The sequence below is a fragment of the Heloderma suspectum genome, chromosome 2, assembly GCF_057233095.1.
Source record: "Heloderma suspectum isolate Gila_16-S chromosome 2, 16-S_ref, whole genome shotgun sequence".
Taxonomy (NCBI): domain Eukaryota; kingdom Metazoa; phylum Chordata; class Lepidosauria; order Squamata; family Helodermatidae; genus Heloderma; species Heloderma suspectum.
Window position 1 is genome coordinate 177,458,558 of NC_139459.1, and position 26,411 is coordinate 177,484,968.

Genomic DNA, 26,411 nt, shown 5'->3' on the forward strand with positions numbered 1-26,411 from the left:
GAATGTATGGCTGCTGGGTTGTGGAGTTGGCATAAAAAGAGTGCTGTTTTGAGCTGATACAGAAGTTGCCAGGTACCAGGTGGAGTGAGGTGCTTTGTGATGCATTTTTCAGAAATGAAATGGCATATGCTAGTTATAAAGGAGATGAATTTTAATATAGGAACTAACAAACCCTTGTTTGTTAGCAGCAGAGACCAATATATCCCACGTCTTTTGTTGTGGTTGCTTCTATCCTTGGGCTGCTTTTGTACAGGTGGAGATAGATCTTTGGAGAAAGGATCATAATGTTAACATGTAAGTCCTTTAGGTAGCCTGTTTTGAAGGAATATGGTCTGTGGAGAATTTGATCTTATTTTTGAAGTATTTTTAGATTTTATGCATTCATCTGTTCGATTGGTACTGACTTCTAAGGAAATGCCAGCTTGTATTGACACCTTGCCTACCATTTGACTATTGGTACATAACGCCTTTGTTGATGTGGTAAATTGATATACTGGGATGGTTTGCCTTCCCATAAATGCTGAAAACCCTACCCTAGAGGGACGTATTTATCCAACCAGAACCAAAGCTACAGTGACAGTAGAAGTTACTTGCACAGTGCATTTTTGTGTCTGACTTCTTTGTCCAGGAAAGTTAAAAAATATACTGCTTGCTTCAGAAGAAGACCTTCATCTAGTTATGTCCTCAGAGCTTATAAGCGGAATGGTAACAGTGGTCACCAGCCATGCTAGTTGTTTTATCACCTGTGTACTTACAGCAGAATGTAGTGTTCTTTTTGGTTATTGAAATATCCATCTTTGTGTCATGATCTCACAGGAGATGTTTGCCTAGTAAGATGCAGATATCTGAGTCTGGAAAGTATGGTTGGGCCCATCTGGTTAAAATGCCTTATGAACTGTACCTAAATATAACTGCTGGAAACAATGAATGTAATGATGCCAGTAAAACCTTTCCCGCAAGTAGTAGAAATTACTTGCTCTAGTTTAGAATTACTTATGGGCAGTGTTTCGTATAGCACTGTACATGGTAGACTGGTAAAGCTGCACTGCTTAATCTAGAGCAATGTGAATGTTGCTACCAAAGCATTTTTGCTCCAGAAGAACTTCTAGATTCTCTCTGGGTGCTTAGAGTATGGATTATTATTATTATTAAAAAAGGAATGATGATTTTTTTCCCTTACAAGAGCAAATTTGCCGCTTTGAGAGCTGCTATTAGATCTGGTCCTTAATTTGTATGCTTTAAGTAGAATATGGTGCATGAGGTACCTTTCACCAGCTTAGACTGATGCTCCAGCTATGACATTTCATAGACAGAGAGAGCCTGACCACAGTTATTCATGCTCTGGTAACAACCTGGTTAAATTACTATAATGCCTTGTAGGTTGGGCTGCTTTTAAAGAGTGTTCAGAATATTGCTGCTGCATTATTAATGGGAATATGCTGGTTTGAACACACCTCACTTTATTAAAAGATCTACAGTGGTTATCAGTTTGATTCCAGGCACAAATCAAACTACTGATTCTGACCATTTAAAACCCCAAATGGTTTAGGACCACGGTATGAAGAGAGCCATTTCAGTGTTGGTGGTCTCTCTTTTGGAATAGCCTCTCTAGACCAATTTGCAAAGTGCCTACTTTATTATCAGTCAGGTGCTGGGTTAAGACTCTTTTATTCACAGAAGCTTTAAAATGAACTGGTTCTGCTGTCTTTTACTAGATTCATGGTTGTTTTTGACTGCTGTTTAACTAATTTTGTTTACTGTTTGTACATTTTATTAACGACTGTTTTATTTCACTAAGTAAAATGTTTTGATACTGTAAGTTACTTTGGAGAATCTTAAAGCAATTTGTACATTGTTCACATTTTAAAAAATTAAGTAAGATCTAATTAGTTATGATTCTGTGGCTGTAGTTAACTGCTGAGCAGCATGATGGCAGAGAGATGTATTTTGTAGCTTGTACGCTAGAGCTGGGGTATCAGACATAAGGCTCAGAGGCCTTATGAGGCCCTTAGGTGTCCCCAGTGCAGCACACCTACCATACTCCATGGAAGACAGAATAACATAATAATAATAATAATAATTTAACAGAATAAAGGGGCTGACTTGACGGTCACTGCTAATGCATACCCCACCTCCACTTGCTGTTATTGATGCTATCTTGCATTTGTTCGGCATGGTAGTATCTGCTTACATCCCTGTTTAATAGATACCTTTTTGCAGGTGAGAATACTACTGGAGCAGGCAGTTCTGAACTAGATGGCCCAGTGGTCTGACCCTGTATAAGGCAGTTTCATATCTTCATATTTTGTAGGGTTCCCCAGAACACAGCATGTGTATGCATGCTTTGTGTTCTTTTATTCAAGCAGTAAATGTTAAAGAACAGGTAAGTTGCCAGAGTAGGAGAAACTAATGGCAGGGCTCCTGGGCATCCCCTGAATGAGGAATTTAGCCCTCCAGCCTACTGAATTTGACACACCTGAATTAGAGGGACTGTAAAAACCTTAGGAGTTGTATATCAATTGTAGTTAGTGTTTGGTTTTGAGAGTGGAGCTATCTTTCACTCCACCGTTTTGTGAGTGAATAATATATCGGAATTCTGACAGTTCTGTGGCATTGCTGGTACAGAGTTAAGCAGCAGGATGCTTACATATTCCTTTTGTGGTTTCTCATGGTGTCCTTCATTTTGAAGCAGACTGCCTTGTTAAAGGAAGTGCAAGAATGCTAATTCAAATGCAGCCTTGAGGCTTCCCATATGGTCTTAAAATACACAAGCATCTGTATAATTATACAAGTTTAACTTTCTTAGCTAATATAGGCAATAGTGTATTTCAGGCTGCAAATGAACCTTGCAGAGCAATTTTCTGTACAATGTGGACTGCGGCTTTTGAGTGGAATGTATTCTCAGTTTCTTTGTTACCCCCTTTTCTTTCTCTTATCTGTTTTGTTCCTTTGCCATTCATCCTGTTTTTCCCCCCCTCCTTTTTAGGAAACATGCCTTGAATTGTCACCGAATGAAACCTGCTCTCTTCAGCGTGCTATGCGATATTAAAGAAAAAACAGGTGTGTTGGCATTTTCATCCAAAATTTGTTTCTGAAAACTAACCTTTCTAGCTCATGGGCAGCTGAGACTGGTCTTTAGGTGCTGGATGAACTTTAAAGTTAATCCGCTGCAGTTCTCCAAGCACTTGAGTTGACATCAGTGGGACTTGGGCTGCAATCCTGCAGAGAATAACTGCTTAAATCTCACTGACTTCATTAGGATTTTAGCAGCCTAACTCTCTATGCAGGATTGTCACCTGAATCAGATAGCACATTGAATATTTCCAGGCTTTATTGTAGATATCTGTACTTTGCTTCTAACAGTGTAAGTACTGAGGAACGATACAAAGAAAGACAGTTGTTTGCTTGAGTGATCTTGGTTTAAAATTCACTACAGTGCCACATGTACGTACCTAGTGCATTTCTCATAAGCCAAGAAATCAAGGGCTGACATGAAGCTGCATTTACACTTGCCTCACTCCCTGCTAACTTTTTAGAAGTGAATGGCTTTTGCCTGGGGCCACCCAGTGTTGTCAGCTGTTCACTGACAAACACCGTTCAGTCATTTTTCAATGTTTTATTCCGCCTGGTTAACCTTCTTTTTGTATTTGCTCTTTTGAGCTGATTGAATTTGGATTCTGTGTGAGAGGGTTGTTATATGTGAAACTAATCTAATTGTAGACGAACCTCTTTTTATGGGACGCACAACTTGTTGAGCACTGAAGGCCACAGTGGAAATGTCTTGCTCTAGAGAGCTGTGGCTAATTTGTATAATTTAATTTCTGCATAATGAATGTAATTTGCATAACATTCATATTATCACAATCAACATGATAATGGCAGGTGATGCCTTTTATGCTGTGTCTGGCATGCAATCATTCTGCACTCTTAGGTGTCATGACATAAAGATCTGTGAATAGCAGATAGTTGGCTGTCATTTTGGATTGGAGGGCCGTCTTCTAAAATCCATTTGAACAACACATCTCTCACACTGTTCTTTGCCTTTTCAGCGAGTGATTCATGCATGCTTGCAGATGGGTACAAAAGGTTTTCTAGCCTGTCCCCATATGCCTGTATGCCAGAGCATGGTTTGAGCAGTAGGACTGGCAAGCTCCTCACTTGGAAGAAACTTTCATTTGCCCCGAGCAAGTGGCTACCTGCAGGGTTATGGCAGGTGGTAGGATTGTCTTCACAACAGTAACAGGGAGGCACAGAAAATGCAAAAACCAAAAGTGGCACAAAATCATAAAGTGCCTGTTTATTTTTGTGCAAGCCCTGCATTTTAGAAACCTACTCCTTCGTGAGGGACTACCTGAAACGTGTGATATTGTAGTTTAAAAACATTTATACACAAAATAGAAAGCACAAAACTACCATAGACTAATTAACTACATAATTCACAAATGCATATTCTTCTATAAAATTGCCAACTTTCAAACACAAGAAAATTCACAAATGAAAACCCACAAACAAATATACAAAACTACCTTACCTGCACTAGCTAAACCAACTTCTTACCACTGCGTAGTCACATGACATTGAAATAGCACTCTATATAATCTTTATAAACCCAGGTGCAAAGATTTCCCTCTAGGCCTTATCTCAAAAAACAAAGAACAAGAGTATCTTCACTCCCCAGGGGCTATCACTAAGGGTGCAATCCTATGGGTTGCACCTTGGGTACTTGTCAGCCCTGGAATTCGGAGTCTTAAGAGTATCCTATGCAGAGAGGGAGGCACACTCACACCTTCCATGCTGCATTTTAGATGGGCAATTTCGTCTGTCTGATAGAGGCTTCTAGGAAGGAAGGAGGCTGGGGTGGCGATAGGGAAAGGCATAAGGCAGCCACCCCAGCCTCTTCCCCTTCCCGCCCCCAGGAACGCCTCCTTTCCCCGTTCTTTGAGCTCTGTTTACCATGCCTAGAGAGGCAGCTGGCACAGTTCTCTCCATGCTGGCTCTGAGGGGGTGGGGAGCATGATTTCCTGGCTTTGAGCACAGAGCCAGGAAACAGAAAAATCCTATGTCCCCCAGATGCTGTCTAGGGGGTGTAGGATTGCTCCCTAAATTTCATTTTTATAATAATAGGGGAAATCCAGAACACAGTCATAAGGGAAGAAATTGCATCTCCTCATTCAAGCATCTTGGGGGCAGATTCCCAAACTCCAGAACCACTTAATTAATGTTCTTAATGACACTTTCATCTTCCTGATCCACCCTTTACAGCATCCACAATTTCACATCTGAAACAGTATGGCTACTGTCAAAACAATGTTGTGCCAAGATCCTTTCGTTCCATCCCTGATGTTACTCAAATGCTCACCCATTCAGGTTTTGAGAACCCTGGAAGTTTTACCCACATACATTTTCTTGAATGGGCACTATATAAATGACATTCCTACTATTTCAAGACATAAAATGATTCAAAATGTATTTATTCCATACTGCTGATTAACGAAAAACTCCATTGTACATGTATATTTACAATGTACACATTTCCAGCATGAATGGTGCCCCCTCGGGGTGGGCAAACTCAAAATAGTTTGCTGCCAAACACCTTTTTCACCCCCCAAATCACTTTTAACGAGCATATCTTTCAAATTCCTTGTATGTATAAAGAAATGAGAGACTTACCTTGGCATCATGGAATATGGGATTAACATGTGAATGGTCTAGGTATGTGGACAAAATGCAAAGGAAGACAGGGCTCCTCTACTTCTAATAATTGTGTTCATAGAAGAGGGAAGTTTATTTATTAAATTTATTAAATTATTTTATTTATTAAATTTATTAATTGCCCATCTGGCTGGTCACCCAGCCACTCTGGGTGATGGACTAGTTGTCAGGTGCAGCATGCAGGTCTGAGAAAAACTGCACCTTCTGAAACTCTGCCTTCTGTACAGCCAGTAAAGAAACAGGGTCTCTTTTTTCCTTTGCATCTGGTCACCTTAGACCAGGGATGTTGAAGTTATTTCAGACCGAGGGCCAAATTCCATTTCAGAGAACCTCCCAGTGGCTGCATTCCAGTGGTGGGCAGGACTGAATGCAAAAGTGGTGAGGCCAAAAATACCAGCTATTTTAGCGTAAAGCTCTTACTGCCAGTAACTACAATTTAGAAGTGGCATTTCCAGCCTTTTAGAATGGGGGAAAAAAACTGCACAAAAGCTGGGAAACCACCGGAAATCAGTGGATGGGGGAAATGGGTTGTGGCCGGGGGAAATGGGTTGGGGCCTTCTGGGGAACTCTGGAGGGCCAGATTGGGACTGTTGGAGGGCTGGATTAGCCCCCAGATTTGAGGTTCTGCACCGCTGCCCAGGAATGAGCAAATTTCTGATTTTGACATTTGTGTGTTTTGAATACACAGCTCATGTTCTTCTGATGGTTTAGTGTTTTCCCCTGGGAAATCCTCCTAGATAACCTTCACTGAACAAGAGCTGCACAAGGGCACTAGTGGGATTTGCACAGGATAGTGCCCAAATGTGCCTCAGGAGTCAGTTCTATCTGCTTCCTATTCTGCTGCTCTTAATTATGCCCAAAATCAATTGTCTGAAGTGATCGCCTCCCCTCGTTCCATGGTAGGGCCACATCTCTGTAGGTGTGGTTTGAGATCTGTCATTCTCTTAAGTCTGCCAAATTTGTCCTCTCACTGTGACTCTGAATAAACAGCTGTATTGTTTGATATGTTACTTCCCACATGAAGGGTTTTTTTCAAGTGAATTTGGGCAATTAACTTAAGCAAAGGGAGAAAAATAATCCTCATGTTGTTTTTTGTTTTCTCTGGGAGAAGGTTCGACAGGAACTTTAGCAGGAGTTGTGAGAAGACAGAAGGCTGTGACAACCTCTGCTAATTGTTAACAGTTGCAATACCCAGTTTACTATCTTTTTGTCCACATACATTTTTCTAATTGAAATGGGGAAGCTTTTCTTTCCTTCGTACAGTTTTAAGTATCATAACATTACACTTGCAGTGGTTATCCCATGACATCAGTGAAGCAAATATAATGATGATAATATTTATAAAAAGTCCTAAATAAAAACAAAGTGTTCAGAGTTATATATATAGGGTTGGTTCCAGAAATGTTCTTCCGTGTGCAGAAGGCTACCACTTGCAGAACAGGACTTTCCTCTTCTTCCTCCTGCAGCCCCCTCCATGCCCTCCAAATCTCTTCTGCAGGGTAACCCAAAGTTTCTGGATCCAACCCATTATTTCATTAGTCTTTACATGAGTTCTGTGAGGTAAGCCAGTATTATTATCCCTATATAACAAAGGCGCGCACGCGCGCGCGCACACACACAGAGAGAGAGAGAGAGAGAAGGAAGCTTGCCTGAGGCTGTTAACTCATGGCTGAGGTGAGATTTGAGTAAGCAACTTCCCAGCTGACAGCTCCTTCTCTTAGACTGGAGATAAGCAGTAATTTTTTGTCACACAATTGAGAGTGGCATGATAGTGGCATTGTTGCCTGTGGTACACACACTCATAGAGTCTTCCATCGCAGTTTACAGGTTAGCAGGTTCTTGTAGTTCTTCAAAACTATCTGACCATCAATAACAAAATGACAAAAGAAATGAGCGTATACACCATGGAAAATGGTGTCTGTAACCTACCCCTTCAACTCTATTAAAAACAAGTATGTGTCTCCAATCTCAGCCACAAAGCTATATTAGCCCTGTGTATGTGGTTCAGATCAGATATACGTTATTGATATGATATTGATATTGAACTCTGGAGGGCCAGATCAGTAGTTCATGCAAGGTTTTAATTGCCATATTTTCAGTGACTTGTGAATTCAATTTTCTGTGATGCATAATCCAGGCTTCTAACCACGCTTGTCCCAGGTAATTGAATGATGAGTAAGAGAGGGGCCAACAAAAGAGGTTATTTCTGGTGTGGTTTCCACTTGGAAATACCCATATGTTATATGGAATCACCTGCCCTGCTGCGCTGCAAGGCCAGCGCTGGCTACATTGATTTTCCTAAGCTTTTCCTAGCCCATGGAAACCTTGCAAGAAGCAAGCTAGGCATGCTTATGATTAATGAGAGCTTTATGGGTAGCATATTCTGCTTTCTTATGACAGCAATTGCCCTTTATGGCAGGATAGCTTTGCAGAACTAGGAGAATGCAGTCTGTTTATCTTTTATTGGGTTTCCTCTCTCTCTCTCTTTCCACAGCTGAGAACAGGCATGGATTCAAAAGCTCTATTTAATGAAATGTGTTTCCTGGTGGGATTTGCCTTTCTGGGTGTGCAGTTTGCCTTTTTTAAAACCTGCAAGTTGAAATTCATTTTAACTGGAACATATTTGCACCAAGGGATTGCAGCCCCATAGTTACGCTGGATTTGTTTAGGTCTCATAGGTTTTTGAATGTCTGATGGCCTGTCTGTTCCTTATTTAAATTATGGGGAGCAGATGTTACTGCTTCAAGCAAACAAAGACTTGGTCATACTGTAGCACTAGGGTTGAGGCTCTGTTATAACAATTTAGGAACACAAGGTTGTTCTCAACTCTTGAATCAGTTAAAAGTATTTGGCCTTCAGTTTGTGCTCCCCCCTCCCCGAGTTACTCTTTGTTGAGGTGCCAGCATGCTTACAATAGCCTATAGTAAACAGTAAGAAAACCGCTAGAATACAGTGGTTCTGTATCACTAAATGCGCTTGGTCAAATCTACTTGTATATTCTGAGCCATCCGTTTGGATTTTGACTTTCTCAGATTTAAATTTCTGTGTTAAGACGGGCAGCTGAACAACAGAGGCACTTAATACCATTGAAATTTGTTGGGTGGGGTCATAAGAGTGCCCTGATCTGTGAATTTAATGGCTCTTGGTATCCCCCATTGTCCTCAGGTCATTGATCCCACCTTTAGTAGGGGAATATTGAAGAGGAAGTCTGTTGGAACAATGGCAGAAAGTGGTGCCAAGGCAGAAATGGCAACTGGTGGCTTATGGGCCAGATCTGTCCCTAAAACAATTATTTGTGGACCCTGGCAGCCCTACCAAATTTCAGTCAAGGTGTGGCAAAATGTTTTGTCCACAGTTTTACTCCTAAGGAAAAGAAAACATTCAAGCTGTAAGAAAATGGAGATATGTCACACTTTAATGGTTGCGTGTGTGTGTGTGCTCCATAGCTGTTAAGCTCCTACTGTTCGAAGGGTCTGAGATTCAGGGTAATTATTGTTGGATTTCCTGGTTAGTGTCCTTTTTGAAGTGAAGGATCCTCCCACTCCATTATTCATTGCAACAGAGTAGACGGTAGACATAATATTTTTTTCTTAGCACAAAATGTGCATTGGCAGAAAACAGGCCAAAGCAGTGGAACTGTGCTTTCAGGTGCGGTAGAAAGGTGTGGTTGAATTAAAAAATGCACATGTGAAAGCTGAGTCAGGTTAGTTTACAGTTGTTCGCTTAGGGCCAAACAAGATGATGATGATATGATGATCACATGTCTGCCCAACTCCCACATAGAGTGTGTGTGTGTGTGTGTGTGTGTGTGTTGGGATTTCTTAACAAGTAAAAGGAGTGAATGGGAGACGGATGCTGAATATTTTCTGGCCTGTGCTTTACATTCACTCACTGTTGCTCCTGCCACTTCTGGCTCTGATACCAGAAGCGAGCTGGGAATTGAGAAAGATATCTAGAGCAATGGAGTAAGGGGAAGTAACTTGCAGGAGGGGGGAAGATTCAGTGCCTCTCCTGCTTGCTCCATTTTATTGTTAAAGGAAGACACCCTCCCACTTCCACTTCATATGTAAACAGGGTGGACACATGAAAAGAAAACACGTGTCTTTACGCTGCTGAGAATTGTCCAATTAAGGGCACAATCCTATGGCCACTAGACAGCGGCAGGATTATTTGGTTTTCAGGAACTGACCTCAGAGCCAGCACTCCGAGGCCAGTTCCCAGAAAATCGCCTCCCTGCCCCCACTGCCTTGTAAGAGGCACAGTTCATCCCTGGCTCCACACTCATAAGAGCAGCGCAGAGCAGGGGAAAGGGGGGCGTTCTTAGGGGTGGGGAGGGGATGGTGGAAGTGTTGTTACGCCTCTTCCTGAATGCCGTTCTGCCTCCCCACCCCGACCGAATCTGGCTAGACAGCCGAAAGCGGCTGTCTAGCCGCTAATGCAGGGTGGCTGGAGCACGGAGGAGATCTTCTCTGCGCTCTGACCACCCTGCATTGGATAGTTGGTCGCCTCCGTGAAGTTTGGAGGCGGCTGACTATCCCCATTGGATTGCGCCCTAAAATCATCATGCCAGTATTTGGCCCTTAGAGCATAAACTTAACAGGGGTGTAATCCTGTTGAGCAAAGGATGCTGTCTGGTGGATCACTTGTACCTTATATCAAAGGCCTGGAAAGAATAGCTTGATGGATGTGAAGTGAACATAAGGTGGCTCTGGTAACAGGATTAAAAACCCCCTCTCCCCCTGTGCTGTGATCTCCATCTCCCCCACTGTGAGTTTAAAAGAAAAGGAGAACCCCAATCATGGGATTCAAAGATGTGGCTAACATCGCATGTTATTTGACTCTGAGATCATCTTTAATCATGTAAAGGCATACCTATGCACCATTATATACATGCAGCCTTATCCTGTGCATGCGTACTCTGACATAAGTCCCACTAAGTTCAGTGGGGCATAGGACCGCAGCTATAGCCTTGTAAAAACAGAACATCCTGTAGTTGGCAGCTCATTTTTAAGTGGGGCCATATTTTGAACTGAGCTAGGACAACAGTACTGAGTCAGTGGGCAGAACCAGAATACATGAACTGCTGAGACATATGCAAATTAGCTCATTAAACACCCTTCTAGTGTGAATAGCAACAGCTGAGATGAATAATAAAGGGGGGTCACTACCAAAACCCCTCTTGCTGGATCTGAAGAGACTCGTCCATGTCTTTCTTGCATGGGAGACAGCAGCTGAGGATGGATAGTAAGGGGAAGGTCCTTGGGGGGTCAGAGGATATTCTGGAGACCAGATGGGAAGTCCATGGGAGAAGGGTGGAGCCCTTAGACCTCCAGTTGTCTGTACCTGTTCTACATCAACAAATTAAGGCTTATAGTTAAAATATTTAGATATGCTTGTTTCAGCTTTTGAGCCCTTTTTTAGGTGGCATCACAGACAAGTCCGGAGTTCCTTTTTAATCATTGTTTGCATGCACTGCTGCTTTTATTACATTTATCATTGTCCTCCTAACACTAGTTGAACTAAGTCTTTCTTGGACCCTAAAGAGAACTCAGCATTTAAGCCAAAGTTCTAACTTGTGTTGACTGAATCAGCACAATCATCCTGTGTTTGCCTCTTGCATATTTCAGTTAATCAATAGATATGTTTTTCCTCTCTGTTAACAGAAATGTTCCATCATAAGACAGGAATATGAGCCCCGCTGCTCTGTTGCCACATGGAAGAGAGAAATCTGGATTGGAAAACGAGCCTAAACAAATTGCATATCATTCTTGTTTTGGCACCGGTGCTCTCGTACAGTTCATTACAGCACCGCAGCGTGTTAATTAATGATATGTAAATATATTGCAATGATTGCATTTGCATATTGAGTGAGGCCTCAGTACCTTAGGTTGTGATGTGTTTTAATTAAGGGCTAATTAGAAATGATGGGAATTTCACTTGACTCAGTCTAATTATTTTCCATTTTGATGAATATGTAGAGAGTGTTATGATTAGGGATCAGAACGAACCATGGCATGTTAGTGTATGTGACTGCACAGGTTCTCAGGGGTTTATGGTGCTGAGAATTGTCCATTAAAAACATCCATAAAAATTAAGGCTGCCAACTAGTTGAAAGGGTTTTTTTTAGTCAATTTATTGTTGTACTATTATTCATTTAATTGATTAATTAACTGATTGGGATAAATATTAAAGTAATTTGGCTCAAGTGATATTTTGAGGCTATTTAATGAAGATAACAGTTTCTCTACGCTAATTAACAGCGACAAATCCATTCTTTGTTTGGAAAATAATTTTAAATACATTGCCTGAATGGAGCTCTTTTACATGGGAACTTCAGTTAATGTGTAATTAAAAATCCACACTATAAGCTGTAACTAATTATTCAATCCAGTTAATGCTTTTGGCCTTAATAAAAAAATATTTATGACTAATGACAGGTTCTGAGATATTAAGAAAAGGGTTGTCTAGAGGTCTGTTTATATGAATAGGCATAGGAATGTTTGGGATCCAGGTGTGTGGACTCTCAGTACTATGCTGCAACAGGTGGCATTGCTCTGGCGCCTGTACCCAGCCCTAGAATCAGCATAGCAATAGCTTGAACCCCTTGTGGAAATGGTAGGATCTGACTTGGCAGTTCCTCCTCCAAGGAGTTGCAACTGGTTGCAGTTATTTGGTGGTGAGGGAAAAGTACTCTCCATATGCTCATAGCCCTTCTATTTCATATTACTATTTCTATACATCTTCCAGAACTTAGCCCTATCATTGTCTAGCCCACATTCTTGAATCCCAGCTGGTCCAAATTACCTAGGATACTACCATTACTTGGCCCTTAGGTTCTCTAGCAAACGTGGCTGCTGGGATCCAGCTGGGCTAGGAGAGGCTTAGGGGAAAAGGAGGAGACTCTGTTGAGTTGCCTGCCTCTGCTAGCACACTTCTACCTCCCCTTAAGAGTACAGAGAGCACTGTAAGCTAAGCAGCACCAAAAGTGTGATGGGGCTAAGAGGGAGGAGTAGAGACTCAAGGTGTAAAAGGAGGCACTAGCCAAGTCCTACAAACAGCAGTTTGTATGGGAGGAAAAGCATCCAATGTAGTAGTGTAGTGGATGGAACTAGATTAGGATGACCCTTTTTCAAATCTCTACTCAGCCATGAAGTTCACTGGGTCATTTTAGGCTAGCTACAATTGTTAAGATAGATGGGGCAGGGGGAAGAGGAACTGTGAATACTCCTTGGAGGAAAGGTGGGATGAAAGTGCAATAAACACACGCATGCACACATGCTTGCATGCATGCACGCACTCACAAACATACTTCAGCAGTCTATTCACAAGGCCATTTTTTAAGGCTCCAATGCCTGTGAGGATTTTTGGACCCATGGAAGGAAGTGTAGACCTGAACATCCCCAATACATGGCCTCCTATAGACAAACAAAAGCCAGGACAACTTTGTGCGTGCACCTCCGTAGTGTCAAAGTTTGCACCAGTTTTCTCATAGCAGGGGAGGTGGCACAAAAGTGTTCTGCACCACTTGCCATTTTAAAAACTGAATCTTTGGACTCTTGGTTGTAGAGAAAACAGTCTTCAAAAAACACAGGAGAAGCTTAGAAAGGACTCGCAATGATGATCAAAGGCACAGCTTTCATCCATCTGTCTGGAAGTATTACTTCACACTGTGTGTGAGTGTGAGAGAGAGAGAGAGAGAGAGAGGGAGAGAGAGAGAGAGACTGGACTGGATATTGTCAAGAATTCATTTAACACAAAGTCCATATAATGTTGTGGTTGATGTTGGTTAGAATACTGAAGTTTTAAGGAGTCTAGAATCTCCACTGGCCTCCTGCGTATGTTGTATGTATGTATCAATGTGGGGAATGTCATTGGCCTTGCAAATACTTTTAGATGTTATTGCTCTTGATGGCCATATGTAACATGTGTTTACCAATGCGGCAATGTCCCATCTCTCTTTTAATAGCCCTACCTCTGTAGTCTCAGCTCCATCCTCTGAGTTCTATAGTCCAATTACGTACCCAGTAAAAACAAAATCTTCAGTGTTTTTGGCCTTTTGTTCATGTGCTATGCATTTGCAGTGCACCTATGCCTCTGAAGTCATGGTTGATAATTTCTGTGCAAAGAGAACATGGGGGTAAATAAAAATCAACTCCTACTTTTTTTCCCCTGCATCTGAAATAATACTCTGCTCCCTATTTATATTTATCCAGTGTTAAGTATACGTGGTATTCAGGAAGAAGACCCCCCTGATGCTCAGCTAATGAGACTAGATAACATGTTGCTGGCTGAGGGTGTCTCCGGGCCCGAGAAGCGGGGAAGAGGAGGACCAGCGGCCATAGCAGCAACATCAGGTGGCTGTCCAAATGACAATAGCATTGAACACTCTGACTACAGGGCCAAGCTGTCACAGATCCGACAGATATACCACTCTGAGCTAGAGAAATATGAACAGGTGATCTTTCTGCATGGAAGAGTTTTTATCATCTCAGTTAAAAACAATTTATCGTTTTTCCTTTGTGGTCACAGTGCAGGGAGTATACTGTTCTTATAAAAATAATAATAATCCATCCAACTATCTACTGTGCTAAAGTAAAAATGGCAGGGTGTATAATTTAATTAAGGCTGCGGTCTTGTGTCTTTTTATGAGCTTTTATGTAGCTTCAGGACTGTGACCTTTCCTGATTCTTGGTTGTATTAAATGCAGTCGAGTCAACAGTTTTAGGTGACTTTCCTTGCTAGAACTGCCTCACTTGCATGGATAGTATCCATCCATGCCCAGAAGCCAACACCAGCTGCTATGTTTCATAGAGGAATTTTGGGTAGAACTCCTGTAAAATCCCTCTTTTCCTCATGGAACAACTGTGCGTTTCAACAGGGCACAATCTGATTTCCAGAGATTGGTACCAATGGGGGCATTTGTGTGTAACTATGGTTGCATGGTGCAAACCTAAATATATAGACACAAATATATTTGACAACATAAGAGTTGTTTAAAGACCTGCCTATTAATGATAAGATGTAGTGACAGTATGCAGGTTTTCTAAGCAGACCTGTCTAATGTAGACTACAAAATGTCCAGTTGTTGTTGCTGCACATCAAGCCCAGTAAAGTCACCGAAAGTATATCTTTTAAAACTATATAATGTATTAATCTTGAGACTGCAGTGATGTCAAATTCATCTGCTCCTTGTGCAGTCTCTTGAATAATTATTACTCCTACTTATCAGTTATGGATTATATGTGATGATGAAGTGAGGCCTGATTTGAGTGATCTTTTGTCTTTGCTTCAGTTAAATGTGCTTATCTTATACTTATTTACAGGCCTGCAGTGAGTTCACCACCCATGTTATGAACCTGCTCCGGGAACAGAGTAGAACAAGGCCAATTTCACCCAAAGAAATTGAGCGCATGGTGAATATAATTCATGGGAAGTTCAGCACGATCCAGATGCAGCTGAAACAGAGCACGTGTGAGGCTGTGATGATCTTGCGCTCGCGGTTTCTTGATGCAAGGTAATACATGATCGAGAATTGGTACAGACACCTTCTGCATCCAGGATGTTAGCAGAACAGGACACTTTATAGGGATTTATACTGTGCATAATGGGGCAAGCCCCTATAAGAAGTGGAAGGAATAAACACTGGCCTAGGTCAGTTCTGTCTAGGGCTTAACAATACTATAGCTTTTGAGTGCAGTCCAGCAAATGCACCCATTAATTCTACATGGCACTCTTTGTTATTATGTAAATTGCATGTTTATGTTTTACTGTTCAGTTTCTGTTTTAAATTGAAAACATCAAGATTAGGCCCAATTTCCTATGATTTCCTGAGACCGCTTTCTTGTATGAACATAGGAAGCTGGCTTGTACTGAGTCAGACCGTTGGTCCATCTAGCTTAGTATTGTCTGCTCTGATTGACAGCAGCTTTCCAGGCTCTCAGGCAGGGCCCTTTCCCATCACTTGCTACCTGATTACTTTAATGCTAATTGTTTTAATGCTGCCCTGGGAATTTTACTGAAGAGCAGCAGAGATCTCCTTAAAATAAACTAGAAATACCTGGGGTCTTCTGTATGCAAAGCCTGTGCTCTGCCACTGAGCTATGGCCCTTCCCTGAGTCCCTCCTTGCTCTTTATGCATTTCTGTCCTGAATTTTATTATGAGGAAGTTTTCATTCTAGAATAGGGTGTTTTGAGTTGAAATTTGGAGAAAGTGTTCTTTGGATTTGGAAGTACTTCTGGATTTAATCTGTCACTTCATTTTGGAAGTATTATGTGTGTACAGAGCAGTCTGCTTAATCCCAGTTGTACTTTCAGTCCAGATTTTAATTTTTAAATTTGGGGCGGGGGGAGATTATACCATGTCTTCCCATTTGGCTAAAGCCTTGCTAGTCTGTTCGTTGTATTAGTATTGTGACTTAGAATAGTATATGTTTTAGCTTCAATATAAATTACATCTTGGAAAACAGCACATGTCACTAGAGCGGTGGTCCCCAGTTTAAGAACCACGACAGAGCTCTGGCTTGAACAACTTGCCCAGGCTGGTGTGTGCTTTCCTGTAGCTATTGCTGGCTCTTCTTCCAGCCCTTGGACTGGTGCATAGTATGCTCTAACGTCAGCAGTATGAAAAATTGCAATGTATTCCCAGGCGTAAGCGGCGTAACTTCAGCAAGCAGGCGACAGAAGTCTTGAATGAGTATTTTTATTCTCACCTGAGTAATCCTTACCCCAGTGAAGAAGCCAAAGAAGAGCTAGCAAAGAAAGGAGGCATCACAGTTTCACAGGTATGCTGTACATCATGGTACAGGCCAGTGTTACCGAACATGCCTGTTTGTTTTCAGACCTCCTGTGTGGTTTTTTTTTTTTTTTTTAATGCATAGAATGTAGAAAAAGGGTGGATAAAATCATTTTTAATAGTCAGGTTTTTAACATTTTGCTTCATTTCAGTTGTATATTTTTTCTTTTTTAAAATGTGTCTTTTACCATTTTATAAAATAGTAGTAAAAATACTGTTAAACATTTGGGCAGAGTCATCCTATGGGGTGGGGTATGGAGAATCTTTAGTGGAAGAACTGCAAAAGCCTGGCCAGGCTTGCATCAGCCAGAGTAGAAGGTACAGTGTGGTGGTGGAGGAGTGATGGCAGCAGAGTCCTCTGCCACCTGAATGAGGAGGCTTCCAACAGCAGAGCTATCAAGGTCCTCAAAATCTATTGGCTGCTGGGATCCCCTCCCAGGGACCGTAGGATTCCACCCTAAGAAATTATGTATAGTTAAGAGAGCAATCCTGTGGCCCCTAGACAGAGTCTGGATGGCCATAGGATACTTCAGCTTCTTGGATCTGAGGTCAGAGACACTGCTCCAATCTTGGACCCAGGAGTCCGAGCCCCGCTCCCATGGAGAGAACCTCACCGGCTGCCTCTCCAAGATCACAAAAGCAACCTTGGAGGGAAGGGAAAGGGGGTGTGCCAGTGGGCGAGGAGGGGAGGAGATGGCTTATGCTGTATCCCCAGGCCTCCCCAGCCTCCTTCCCTCCCCCTCCCCAGTGCCTCAGCTGGATGGGTGAAAACACTTGTCTAGCTAAAATGCAGAGTGGGGGGAGCATGGAGGTGAAGATTGCCTCTGCCATGCCTCCTGCTCTGCATTAGATGGCCGTAAGCCTCCAAGTTCAGAGGCTTATGGCTATCTCCATAGGACTGTGCCCTAAATGTTCCTACATATTACAAAAGTTATTTGTAAATCAATGTATGTTAATGGTTGTGTCAAGCTATTAATATCATTTTTGTTTTAATTTAAAGAAATATTGCAACTGTACATTGAAAGCTTGATTTTTAAATCAATCTTTTCTCTTGATGTCATGATTTAAGTACTGATTAAATCACATTGATTTAAATAAATCCAGCACAGCCAGAAGAGTGAACAACAGGGCACCAAATTCCCTCCCAGTTGTTATTTCAGTATTGCCAGATCATTGATCACTTTGTTACTTCAACCAGATAGCAAGCATGATCTGGAAGTTTTTATAAGGTTCAGCCCTTACTACGTGACCTGCTTGGCCTGTAACTGTTCAGGGGGGCTTTTTTGCTTGTCTAGCTGGTTATCCTGTAATCCAGGGGTGTTGATCTTTATGTCCACAGGCCAAATCTGGCCTGCTTGGGGTTTCAGTCCTGCCCTCCAAGGTTCCCCAGATGGCCATTCCCTCTTTTATCCCTGACTGCCACTCCTTTCGTGGTTTCCCGGCTTTTGTGCAGATTTTTTTCCATTCTAAAAGGTTGAACTGCCCCTTGTAAGGCTTAGTTACTCAGTTCAAGGTTGGCCGGGGCGGGGGGAGGGGAAGGGGCATGCTGGTCTGGCTGGTCACACTTGCTTTAATTTCATCATTTGGCAAAGCTTGGTAAGAGCATGCAAGCTAATCTCTGCCTGACATCTGTTCGGTTCTTCATGGTCTCTGTGCATCATACATATGGGCTCTGCGCCTGCGTGGAGACTCATTCGGGAAACTTCGAAGCTGCATAGTTTTTTTGGCGGGAACCCCTGCCCTTTGTCTTTTGGCATATGTAACGTGGGTTCCCACCTTCTCCTCAGTTCCTTTTCGACCGCCTTAGCGTTACTTTGTGGGGAACTTCTTTCAACATTCTGTCACGCTGTATTGCTATCTTATCTTATCTTATCTTATCTTATCTTATCTAAACCTCATTTCTTCCTTAATCTTTTCTTCATTATCTTCAAATAAGAGAGAGAGAGAGAGAGAGAGAAAGAAAGGGACGGATTGACGGACATTGGTGTTGGTGTTGTGGAGCGTTGTTTGCCTCAGCAGCGACGCATTTTTTCTTCCTTGGCCTATGGCCCCAAAGCCTCCGTTTAGAAGGTGCACAGCCTGTGGCAGTAATGTGCCCTCTTTGGACAGCCACTGTTGATGTCTTCTTTGTTTGGGGGAATCCCACAAGGTTGAAACTTGCCACCACTGCCAATCGCTATCAAAACAGGCTCGCAAGAATAGGCCCGACCGACTAAAAGCGATCCTGTGGCAATGGGCCCTTCAAGCGGTCGACATGCCTAAGGCACAAACACCCAGGGACCAGCCCTCTGCGGCCCCTTCTACAAGTACATAAGCGGTCATTGCGACCCAATCCCCCCCCCCCCCACACACACACACTGAGCCGGTGCGAGTAGACCCACCTACTCCGGGAAGGAGCTTGGCCATTTCAGCGGCAAAAAAGCTCTCAAAATGCCCTGAACTGGTGGCGGATGCACCGGAAAAGAAGAGGAAAAAGAACTCCAAACAACAGGAAAAGGAGCAGGATCTCCCACCTCCTCCTCTACTGGATTCTCCTATTCGTGTTGTGCCCACCACACACATGACTACTCTGGAACTGGCCTCTACGGTCTCGGAGCGTGAGTTGAGGGATACAACAACCCCACCACCCCATCCAACTCAGACAGCCATGGGATGGAGATCCAGGTCTCCAACACCGTGTCGTTATGACATCCAGTCACCTCGGTATCGACCCGTGCTTTCCCCTCGACAGCCTTCTCAATACCGATCTCTGGATTGATACCATTGGGATCATTGGACAGGACAATACGACCGTGACCACTCATGTTCTCCATCCCGAGATTGGGACCGTTTTTTGGCCTCTTTGTCTCTCCCCCACCGACAGCTTTCGGATGTGGATTGGAGACTCTGTAGGGACAGCAATCTCTTCCTCAATCGCTCCTGCTACCTAGGAGGTACTTCGCCTTCGCATGCTCCTGTACAGTCTGGATAATGCTCTGGCTTTGACAACCAGGATGTTTTCTGCCCTCCTCCTCTGGTACCAAGGCGCTCAACGTCCTTAGCGATACACCAAACCAGTCGGGACCCCGCCACCTCCTGTTCCATCTCATGCCTCTGCTGTGGTTCAAGACCTACTCAGTTGCAGGAATTGGGGGAGGACTACCAATCTGACTCCTCATATTCCTTGGTTCCTCCATCTATTTCATCACTGGACCATGTCATCGGGACACGAGATAGAGCCTCACCTTCTGAAGACATGGGCCACTTCTCCAAACAAGTGCTAAGGATGGCGCAATTGTTGGGCGTCGAGGTCCAACAACCTCCCCAACAGATTCACAATCTGGTATTCGATGCTGTTGCAATGGACCTGTCCACACCGGTGGCCATCCCTTTTCTTCCAGCCCTGTTGACTGCAGTCCAACAGACATGGAAAGCACCTTCGTCCTCGACCCCAACGTCCAAGAGGCTGGAATCGATGTTCAAGAGACGGATGCGTCTTTCCTCTTCTCACATCTGAAACTGAACTCCATAATTGTGGAGTCTGCCCAAGGTCACTCGCAGAAAGCACATGCCTCGCCTGTGGATAAGGAGGGTCGCAAACTGGATATCGTTGGACGTCATCTCTACTCCTCAGCGGCATTGGGGCTTAGAATTTCCAACTACCCGGCGATGATGGCCAGGTATCAGCTCTTCCTCCGGGAGAAAATGGACTCCCTCATCGCATACCTCCCTGAGGATCAATGCGACTTAGCTAGAATGCTGAGGCATCCAAGCCCTCTTGTCAACAGATCATCACTGCCTGGCATCAAGCGGACTGCAATGCTAAGAGCATGATGGGAACCCTTTCCCTAAGGTGGCATGCCTGGCTTCGCTCTGTGGGCCTAACTCCTGAAGCCTGCTCGCAGACAGAAAATCTACCCTTCGACGGCGAGGGTTTATTTCAACACCAACACAGATGACCAGATGGACTCCGTGCAGAAAGCCAGAATGACTGCTTGTAAGATGGGCATCAGTCCAGCCCAGCAACAACAGCAGCAGCATGCCCTGTACCATCAGTGTTGCTGGTACCGAAACCAGACCTATCCACCTCGGCAGTCTAGGGACCGGACACCCAGATTCCCACAGCAGCAGCACCGGCAGAGAAAAAGCTACTCCTTCCCCAGGTTCCAACAAAAGGTGAAGGGTGAGGGATTCTCTAAACGTCGTCTTTGACCTCAGCTCCATTCCCCTCCGTACCAACAATTGCAATCCACCTTTTGGAGACCTCCTGAGCCAATATTACCCAGCACGGGCAAGAGTGACGTCGGACAACTGGGTGCTAGCTATTGTCCATCACGGATACAGAATAGAATTCAACCCCCCCCCCCCCGCCTTTGGGTCCAGTCCGGGTCATCTGCCTTCAGAGGTCCTCCACAAAGAAACTCAATCTCTCTTACGAAAGGAAGCTATTCAACGCGTTCATCCAAACGTTGGTATGGAGGGGTTCTTCTCGGTACTGAAATGGGATGGAGGCTTTAGGCCCATTCTTGACCTTTGCGACCCAAACACGTTTGTCACCCCCAAGAAGTTCAGGATGACAACTCTAGTCACAATTCTCCTACTCCTGTGGAAGGGCTCTTGGTTCGCCATGATCGATCTCGAAGATGTGTACTTCCATGTAGCCATAGAACGCTCACACAGAAACTTCCTCTGCTTTGTGATCGGAGCAGAACTGTTCCAGTTCAACGTCTTGCTGTGCGGCCCCTCAACAGCCCCACGCGTATTTACCAAGTGCATGGCTGTGGTCCGCGCTTACCTCCATCTTCAGGGAGTAGAAATCTACCCATATCTAGACGATTGGCTACTTGTGGCCTCCTCCTGATAAGCTCTACTGCACGATATCGTGATCATCTTGGATCTTCTTTGGGCATTGGGCCTACGAATCAACGAGGAGAAGTCTCACGTGACCCCCACTCAAACAGTTCAATTTATAGGGGCTGTCCTCGATTCCAGATCGGGCCGGGCATACCTACCGACGACTCATGTCACAAACCTTGTCGTGCAAGCCATGTTGATATTCTCTGCCCTCCGTGCCAGCGCACATGATGTCCAATGCCTCCTTGGCCACATGGCAGCCACGGTATCGGTCGTGGAATGGGCTCAGCTGTGAATGAGACCACTTCAACACTGGTTCATCCGGAACTTCGACTTGACCCGCAACCCTCTCTTTGTCATACTTTCAATACTGGAGGTTGTTGCTCTCAGCTTGGACTGGTGGATGGACTCCAGGCATCTGATCCAAGGGATGCCATTCCTTCCCGCTCCTCCATCCAGGGTTCTCACCACAGACGCCCCTCTCCTAGGTTGGGGAGAGCATTGCAGCCCCCTTCAAGCACAAGGTCTCTGGTCCTCTAAGGAAACACTGTACCATATACATTTCTTGGAGCTGTTGGCAGTTTGGAAAGCTCTCCGTGCCTTCGAACCGCACCTCCAACATCGACACATCCAGATCCTCATGGACAACACCACAGTTCTCTGGTACCTAAACAAGCAAGGCGGAACACACTCCTCCCGCCTCCTTTCTCTCACTCTAAACCTTTACAACTTGGTTGTTGCCAAGGTCATTTGCTTGACCGCTCTCCATATAGCAGGACAAGACAACCTGTTGGCAGACTCTCTCAGCTGCTTCCTCTGGTGCTCCCACAAATGGCAGTTGGCTAAGACCGTCCTGCAACTAATTTTCAACCACTGGGGCCGACCAGAGATCGACCTGTTCACAACTCCAGTGAACATGGCCTGTGGACATTTCTGCTCCAGAGCTGGAGATGGCCACAGATCACTCGGCAATACCTTTTTCCTAGAATGAAAGGATCGCCTATTCTACCTTTTCCTCCATTCCCACTCCTCGCGAGGGTGATCTCCAAAATCAGACAGGATGCCATGAACTGCATCCTGATTGCCCCTTGGTAGCCCAGACAACCCTGGTTCATGATGCTGTTGAACCTAGCGCATGGACGCCTCCTACTGCTACTGTGGATAGACAACTTGATTTCCTGGGACCGGGGCAGGATCCTTCACCCCGATCTCCACACTCTGAACCTCACGGCATGGAGGATCCGACCACTCACCACTTTTCTCCGCTGATTCCACCAACAGTGCAGGCTGTACTTGATGCGGCGAGGAAACCATCCACGCACCACTCGTACTCAGCAAAATGGGCCTCATTTGTTCGGTTTGCGACTAACAACAACTGTAACCCTAATGACTGTTGTCTAGTGGACATATTGTTTTTCCTCTAACATCTTTTCAGCAAAGGCCTGAAGTACTCCTCCATCAGGGTGTATGCTTCAGCGATTTCTGCTATGAGGGGTAACATTGACGGGTGCTCCATATTCAGCCACCTCTTATGCAAAGCAATTCCTGCGAGGACTCAGTAACTTGGCTCCTCAGTGAGAGACTTCGTTCCTCAGTAGCACCTAACCCTGGTGCTTAACACCCTCACGTCGGTACCGTTTGAACTGCTTGCTACAGTGGACTTGAGGCTGCTCTCTTGGAAGGTCGCCTTCCTGATAGCCTTTACGTCATCGAGGAGAGCGAGCGAACTCTCCGCATTGCGAATAGACTCACCTTACACTGTATTTCACAAGGAAAAGGTGGTCCTGCGGCCGGACTTAGCATTCCTCCTGAACATGGTCACGGACTTCCAACTTAATCAACTGATCGTGCTCCCTGCCTTCTTTCCACCCCCAACTTCTGATTTGGAATGACGGCTACACACTCTAGATGTCCGGAGAGCACTGGCCTTCTATAAGTCACGGACCAAGCCTTTCCACAACTCACAACGGCTCTTCCTATGCTATGGGGTACCCAATAAGGGCTCTCCAGTCTCCTCTCAGATGCTGGCTTCCTGGATTGTACACACCATTCGACTGGCGTACGAGGTCACCGGGAGACCCCTACCGAGTCAAATCCGAGCGCACTCGACAAAGAGTGTTGACTTCCACTGCCTTTACAAGAGGGGTTCCCACTGTAGACTTGAGTAAGGCGGCCACCTGGTCTAAGCCTTCTACCTTTATTAAGCACTACAGACTGGACGTCTGAGCTCGAGCAGACTGTGCCTTTGGCAGGGCTGTGCTTTTGTCGGTACCACATTGAGACACCGACCCGCCTCTGGTAAGTTAGCTTGTTACTCACCCATATGTGTGATGCACCGAGACCACGAAGAAGAAAGTCAGGCTGCTTACCTGTAACTGTAGTTCTTCAAGTGGTCATCTGTGCATTCACAGAACCCCCCCACCGGCCCCACTTCGGTGTCAACTCGACTGTTGGTACCGAGGTGTTCTTCTCGGTTTGGGACTACTTGTGGTCTCAAGGAACTGAGGGGAAGGTGGGAACCCATGCTATATATGTCAGAGACGGTGGGGGAGGGGTTCCCGCCAAAAAAACTATGCAGCTTGGAAGTTTCCTGAACGAGTCTCCACACAGGCACAGAGCCCATATGTGTGAATGCACAGATGACTACTCGAAGAACTACAGTTACAGGTAAGCAACCTGACTTTCCAGGCTCAGGGATTTGCTGCAAGCTTGAGTCCTACCACAAGGATTAGGTTGTATTTGGTCAACTATAACTCTTGGGTGCTATCTAGATTGAAACCAAATCTGCTTGCTTACAAAGTAACTCATGCCAATCCTTACTCATTTCAGTTGGTAACAAAATGTTGCTTTTTTTTATTCTTTGCCTTCTTTTGCTGAACTTTGCTATCCAGTACTTTTTAAGCCATCACAGTGGCAGAGGCAACATGCATTTGTGGCACACCTGTAAAGGAGCAGGAGGGCATGTGAGCCTGGCTGCAGTGTAGAGTTGGGCCTATACCTCTCTCTTGCCCTCCCATGCTGTACTGCTGCTTCCCTGCTAAGGCACTTGGGGCTTGTGTATGCCTTCTAGTGTACATTAGAGTGGCACTATCTTGGCTTGGCTTACAGCACTTTTGGAAATCCCTACTGAGGTAGCTTCATCTAGCCCCCTTATTGCTGGTCTTCTGCCAGCAGGCAAAAATCTTTTTATTTAAACAGGCATTTAACCTACTGAGCGCTTCATAGCTGTCCTGGGCTGATTTTGTTCTTTTAGGCTGCTCTGTTTTTTAATCTATATTTTTAATTTAACTACATTTTTAATTGACTGCCATTTGTTGACTTTTTATCTGCTCTTCTTTGATCTTTATACTGTTTTATTGTGTTTTGCTTATATTATGGGGATTGGTTATTTTCTATGGTGGATAATATTGTTCTTAGACAACTCGGGCATTTTTTAATGGAAAGACGTGTATAAAGGCAACAAAAATAAAATAAATAAACCTGCCAAGAAGGTTAGCCAGTACAGCTTTTAGTATCTAGCTCCAGAAAGGGATTTCTAATAGTGTTTTGCTGTTGCTAAACGACTTGCAGTTCTGTGAATGGATCAGTGTCAATACCTGGTTTGATGCTTCCAGAGATTTGAAGTATGGACTGATTTTGCCTACTCTGAGAATCTTTGTGTCTGAGTCTTTTGCCTCCTGTCTTCTGTTGATGGTATTGACTCTACACTGTGATTTGTTCACATATTAACTGAATTATTGTTGCAGGTCTCTAACTGGTTTGGTAACAAGAGAATCCGGTACAAGAAAAATATGGGGAAATTCCAGGAGGAGGCTAACATTTATGCAGCCAAAACAGCGGTGGATGCAACCAATGTGGTGGCCCAGGGCAACCAGACAAGCTCTCCACCCACCCCAAATTCTGGTGAGTGCAGAAAGGCAGCATCTAAAACAGTGGTTGCTCTGGCACCTCATAGAGAAACCTCTATGCAATGAGAGAGTATCTTCTATACTGATCTGAAGTCAAAAAGGTAGAAGTGAATTGACCTAACATGCCTTCTTGAAAGTGGTTTAGAATGGCACTGTATATCTAAATTCTCCTGTTTTATTTTTCCAGAGTTTTGCCATTTTCTGCTTTTGAGAGCCCTGCTATTTGCTCTGTGTAAGAGCGTAGCAACAAAAGACCACCCTGAGTACCAGTAAACTCTTCTGGGTGAGCCCAGATTGGCTGAAGCAATTCCATTTCCCAAGATGTTTTGAACCAATTGCTGTTCTTGAGAGAAAATTACTAATAGAAATCACTAGAGAAAACACTTAAGCATGTCTGTTTCTTCTTTGACAAACTTGACTAGACAAGCAGACATATTTGTTAAATTATTATTGTTTAACAATTTCTATTTCTTCTGAAGAAGAACTTGATTAAAACACCCTGGGAGCTGGAATTGCTTCAATAATCCTTGTTCAGTATACCCCCTGGAGTGAGTTGCTATTGCCTGCATATCACTCCCTATCACCTTTCATTTCACTTCCGTTTGTCCCTCATCATCCCAGTATTAACTTTCATGCCTTTTCCATACACATACTGGGGCTGTAGTCAGTCTTCCTTGCTAGGTTGGGTGGCCACATTTGTAGTTGGAGCTTCAAAGAAATGAATAGGAAATTGGTGATTTCCTCAGACCCAACACCAATTTATATTACAGTTCATCAATTTGCCAAGCCCAAGACAGAGCCTCTCTATAGTTTAATGTCTATGAATTGTTAGTGTCACAAACGCATTTGATTCTTCATGAACCGTATAATGTGTGATAATGATAAGTAATGATTGTGATCTGTTGAGCTCAGCTTTGATGCTGGCCCAGTTGTTTCAGTTTTATATTTCACCCAAATTACAGTCCAACACGTCTGGAGGGCACCAGATTGCAGTCCAACACATCTGGAGGGCACCAGATCGGGGAAAGCTATGCAATAAGACAGCTTTTTTATGTTGGGAAGTGACCCCTGCTTTGCATGTAGAAGGCCCCGGGTTCAAACCCAGCATCTCCAGTTAAAGGACCAGGTAGTAGGTGGCAGGAAAGACCTTTGTCTGTCTTAGATCC

General features: G+C 44.1%; 1 protein-coding gene across 2 annotated transcripts in view; it reads left to right on the top strand.

Moving 5' to 3' along the window:
• Positions 1-26,411, top strand: part of PBX4 (PBX homeobox 4) — a 42,047-nt gene that overhangs the window by 10,585 nt on the left and 5,051 nt on the right. For both annotated transcript variants that reach the window (XM_084836430.1, XM_084836432.1), the window contains exons 2-6: positions 2,987-3,060; positions 13,926-14,167; positions 15,036-15,226; positions 16,358-16,493; positions 25,084-25,240. In XM_084836430.1, coding sequence (XP_084692556.1) covers positions 2,987-3,060; positions 13,926-14,167; positions 15,036-15,226; positions 16,358-16,493; positions 25,084-25,240 — 800 coding nt within the window. The remainder of the gene's footprint in view (positions 1-2,986; positions 3,061-13,925; positions 14,168-15,035; positions 15,227-16,357; positions 16,494-25,083; positions 25,241-26,411) is intronic.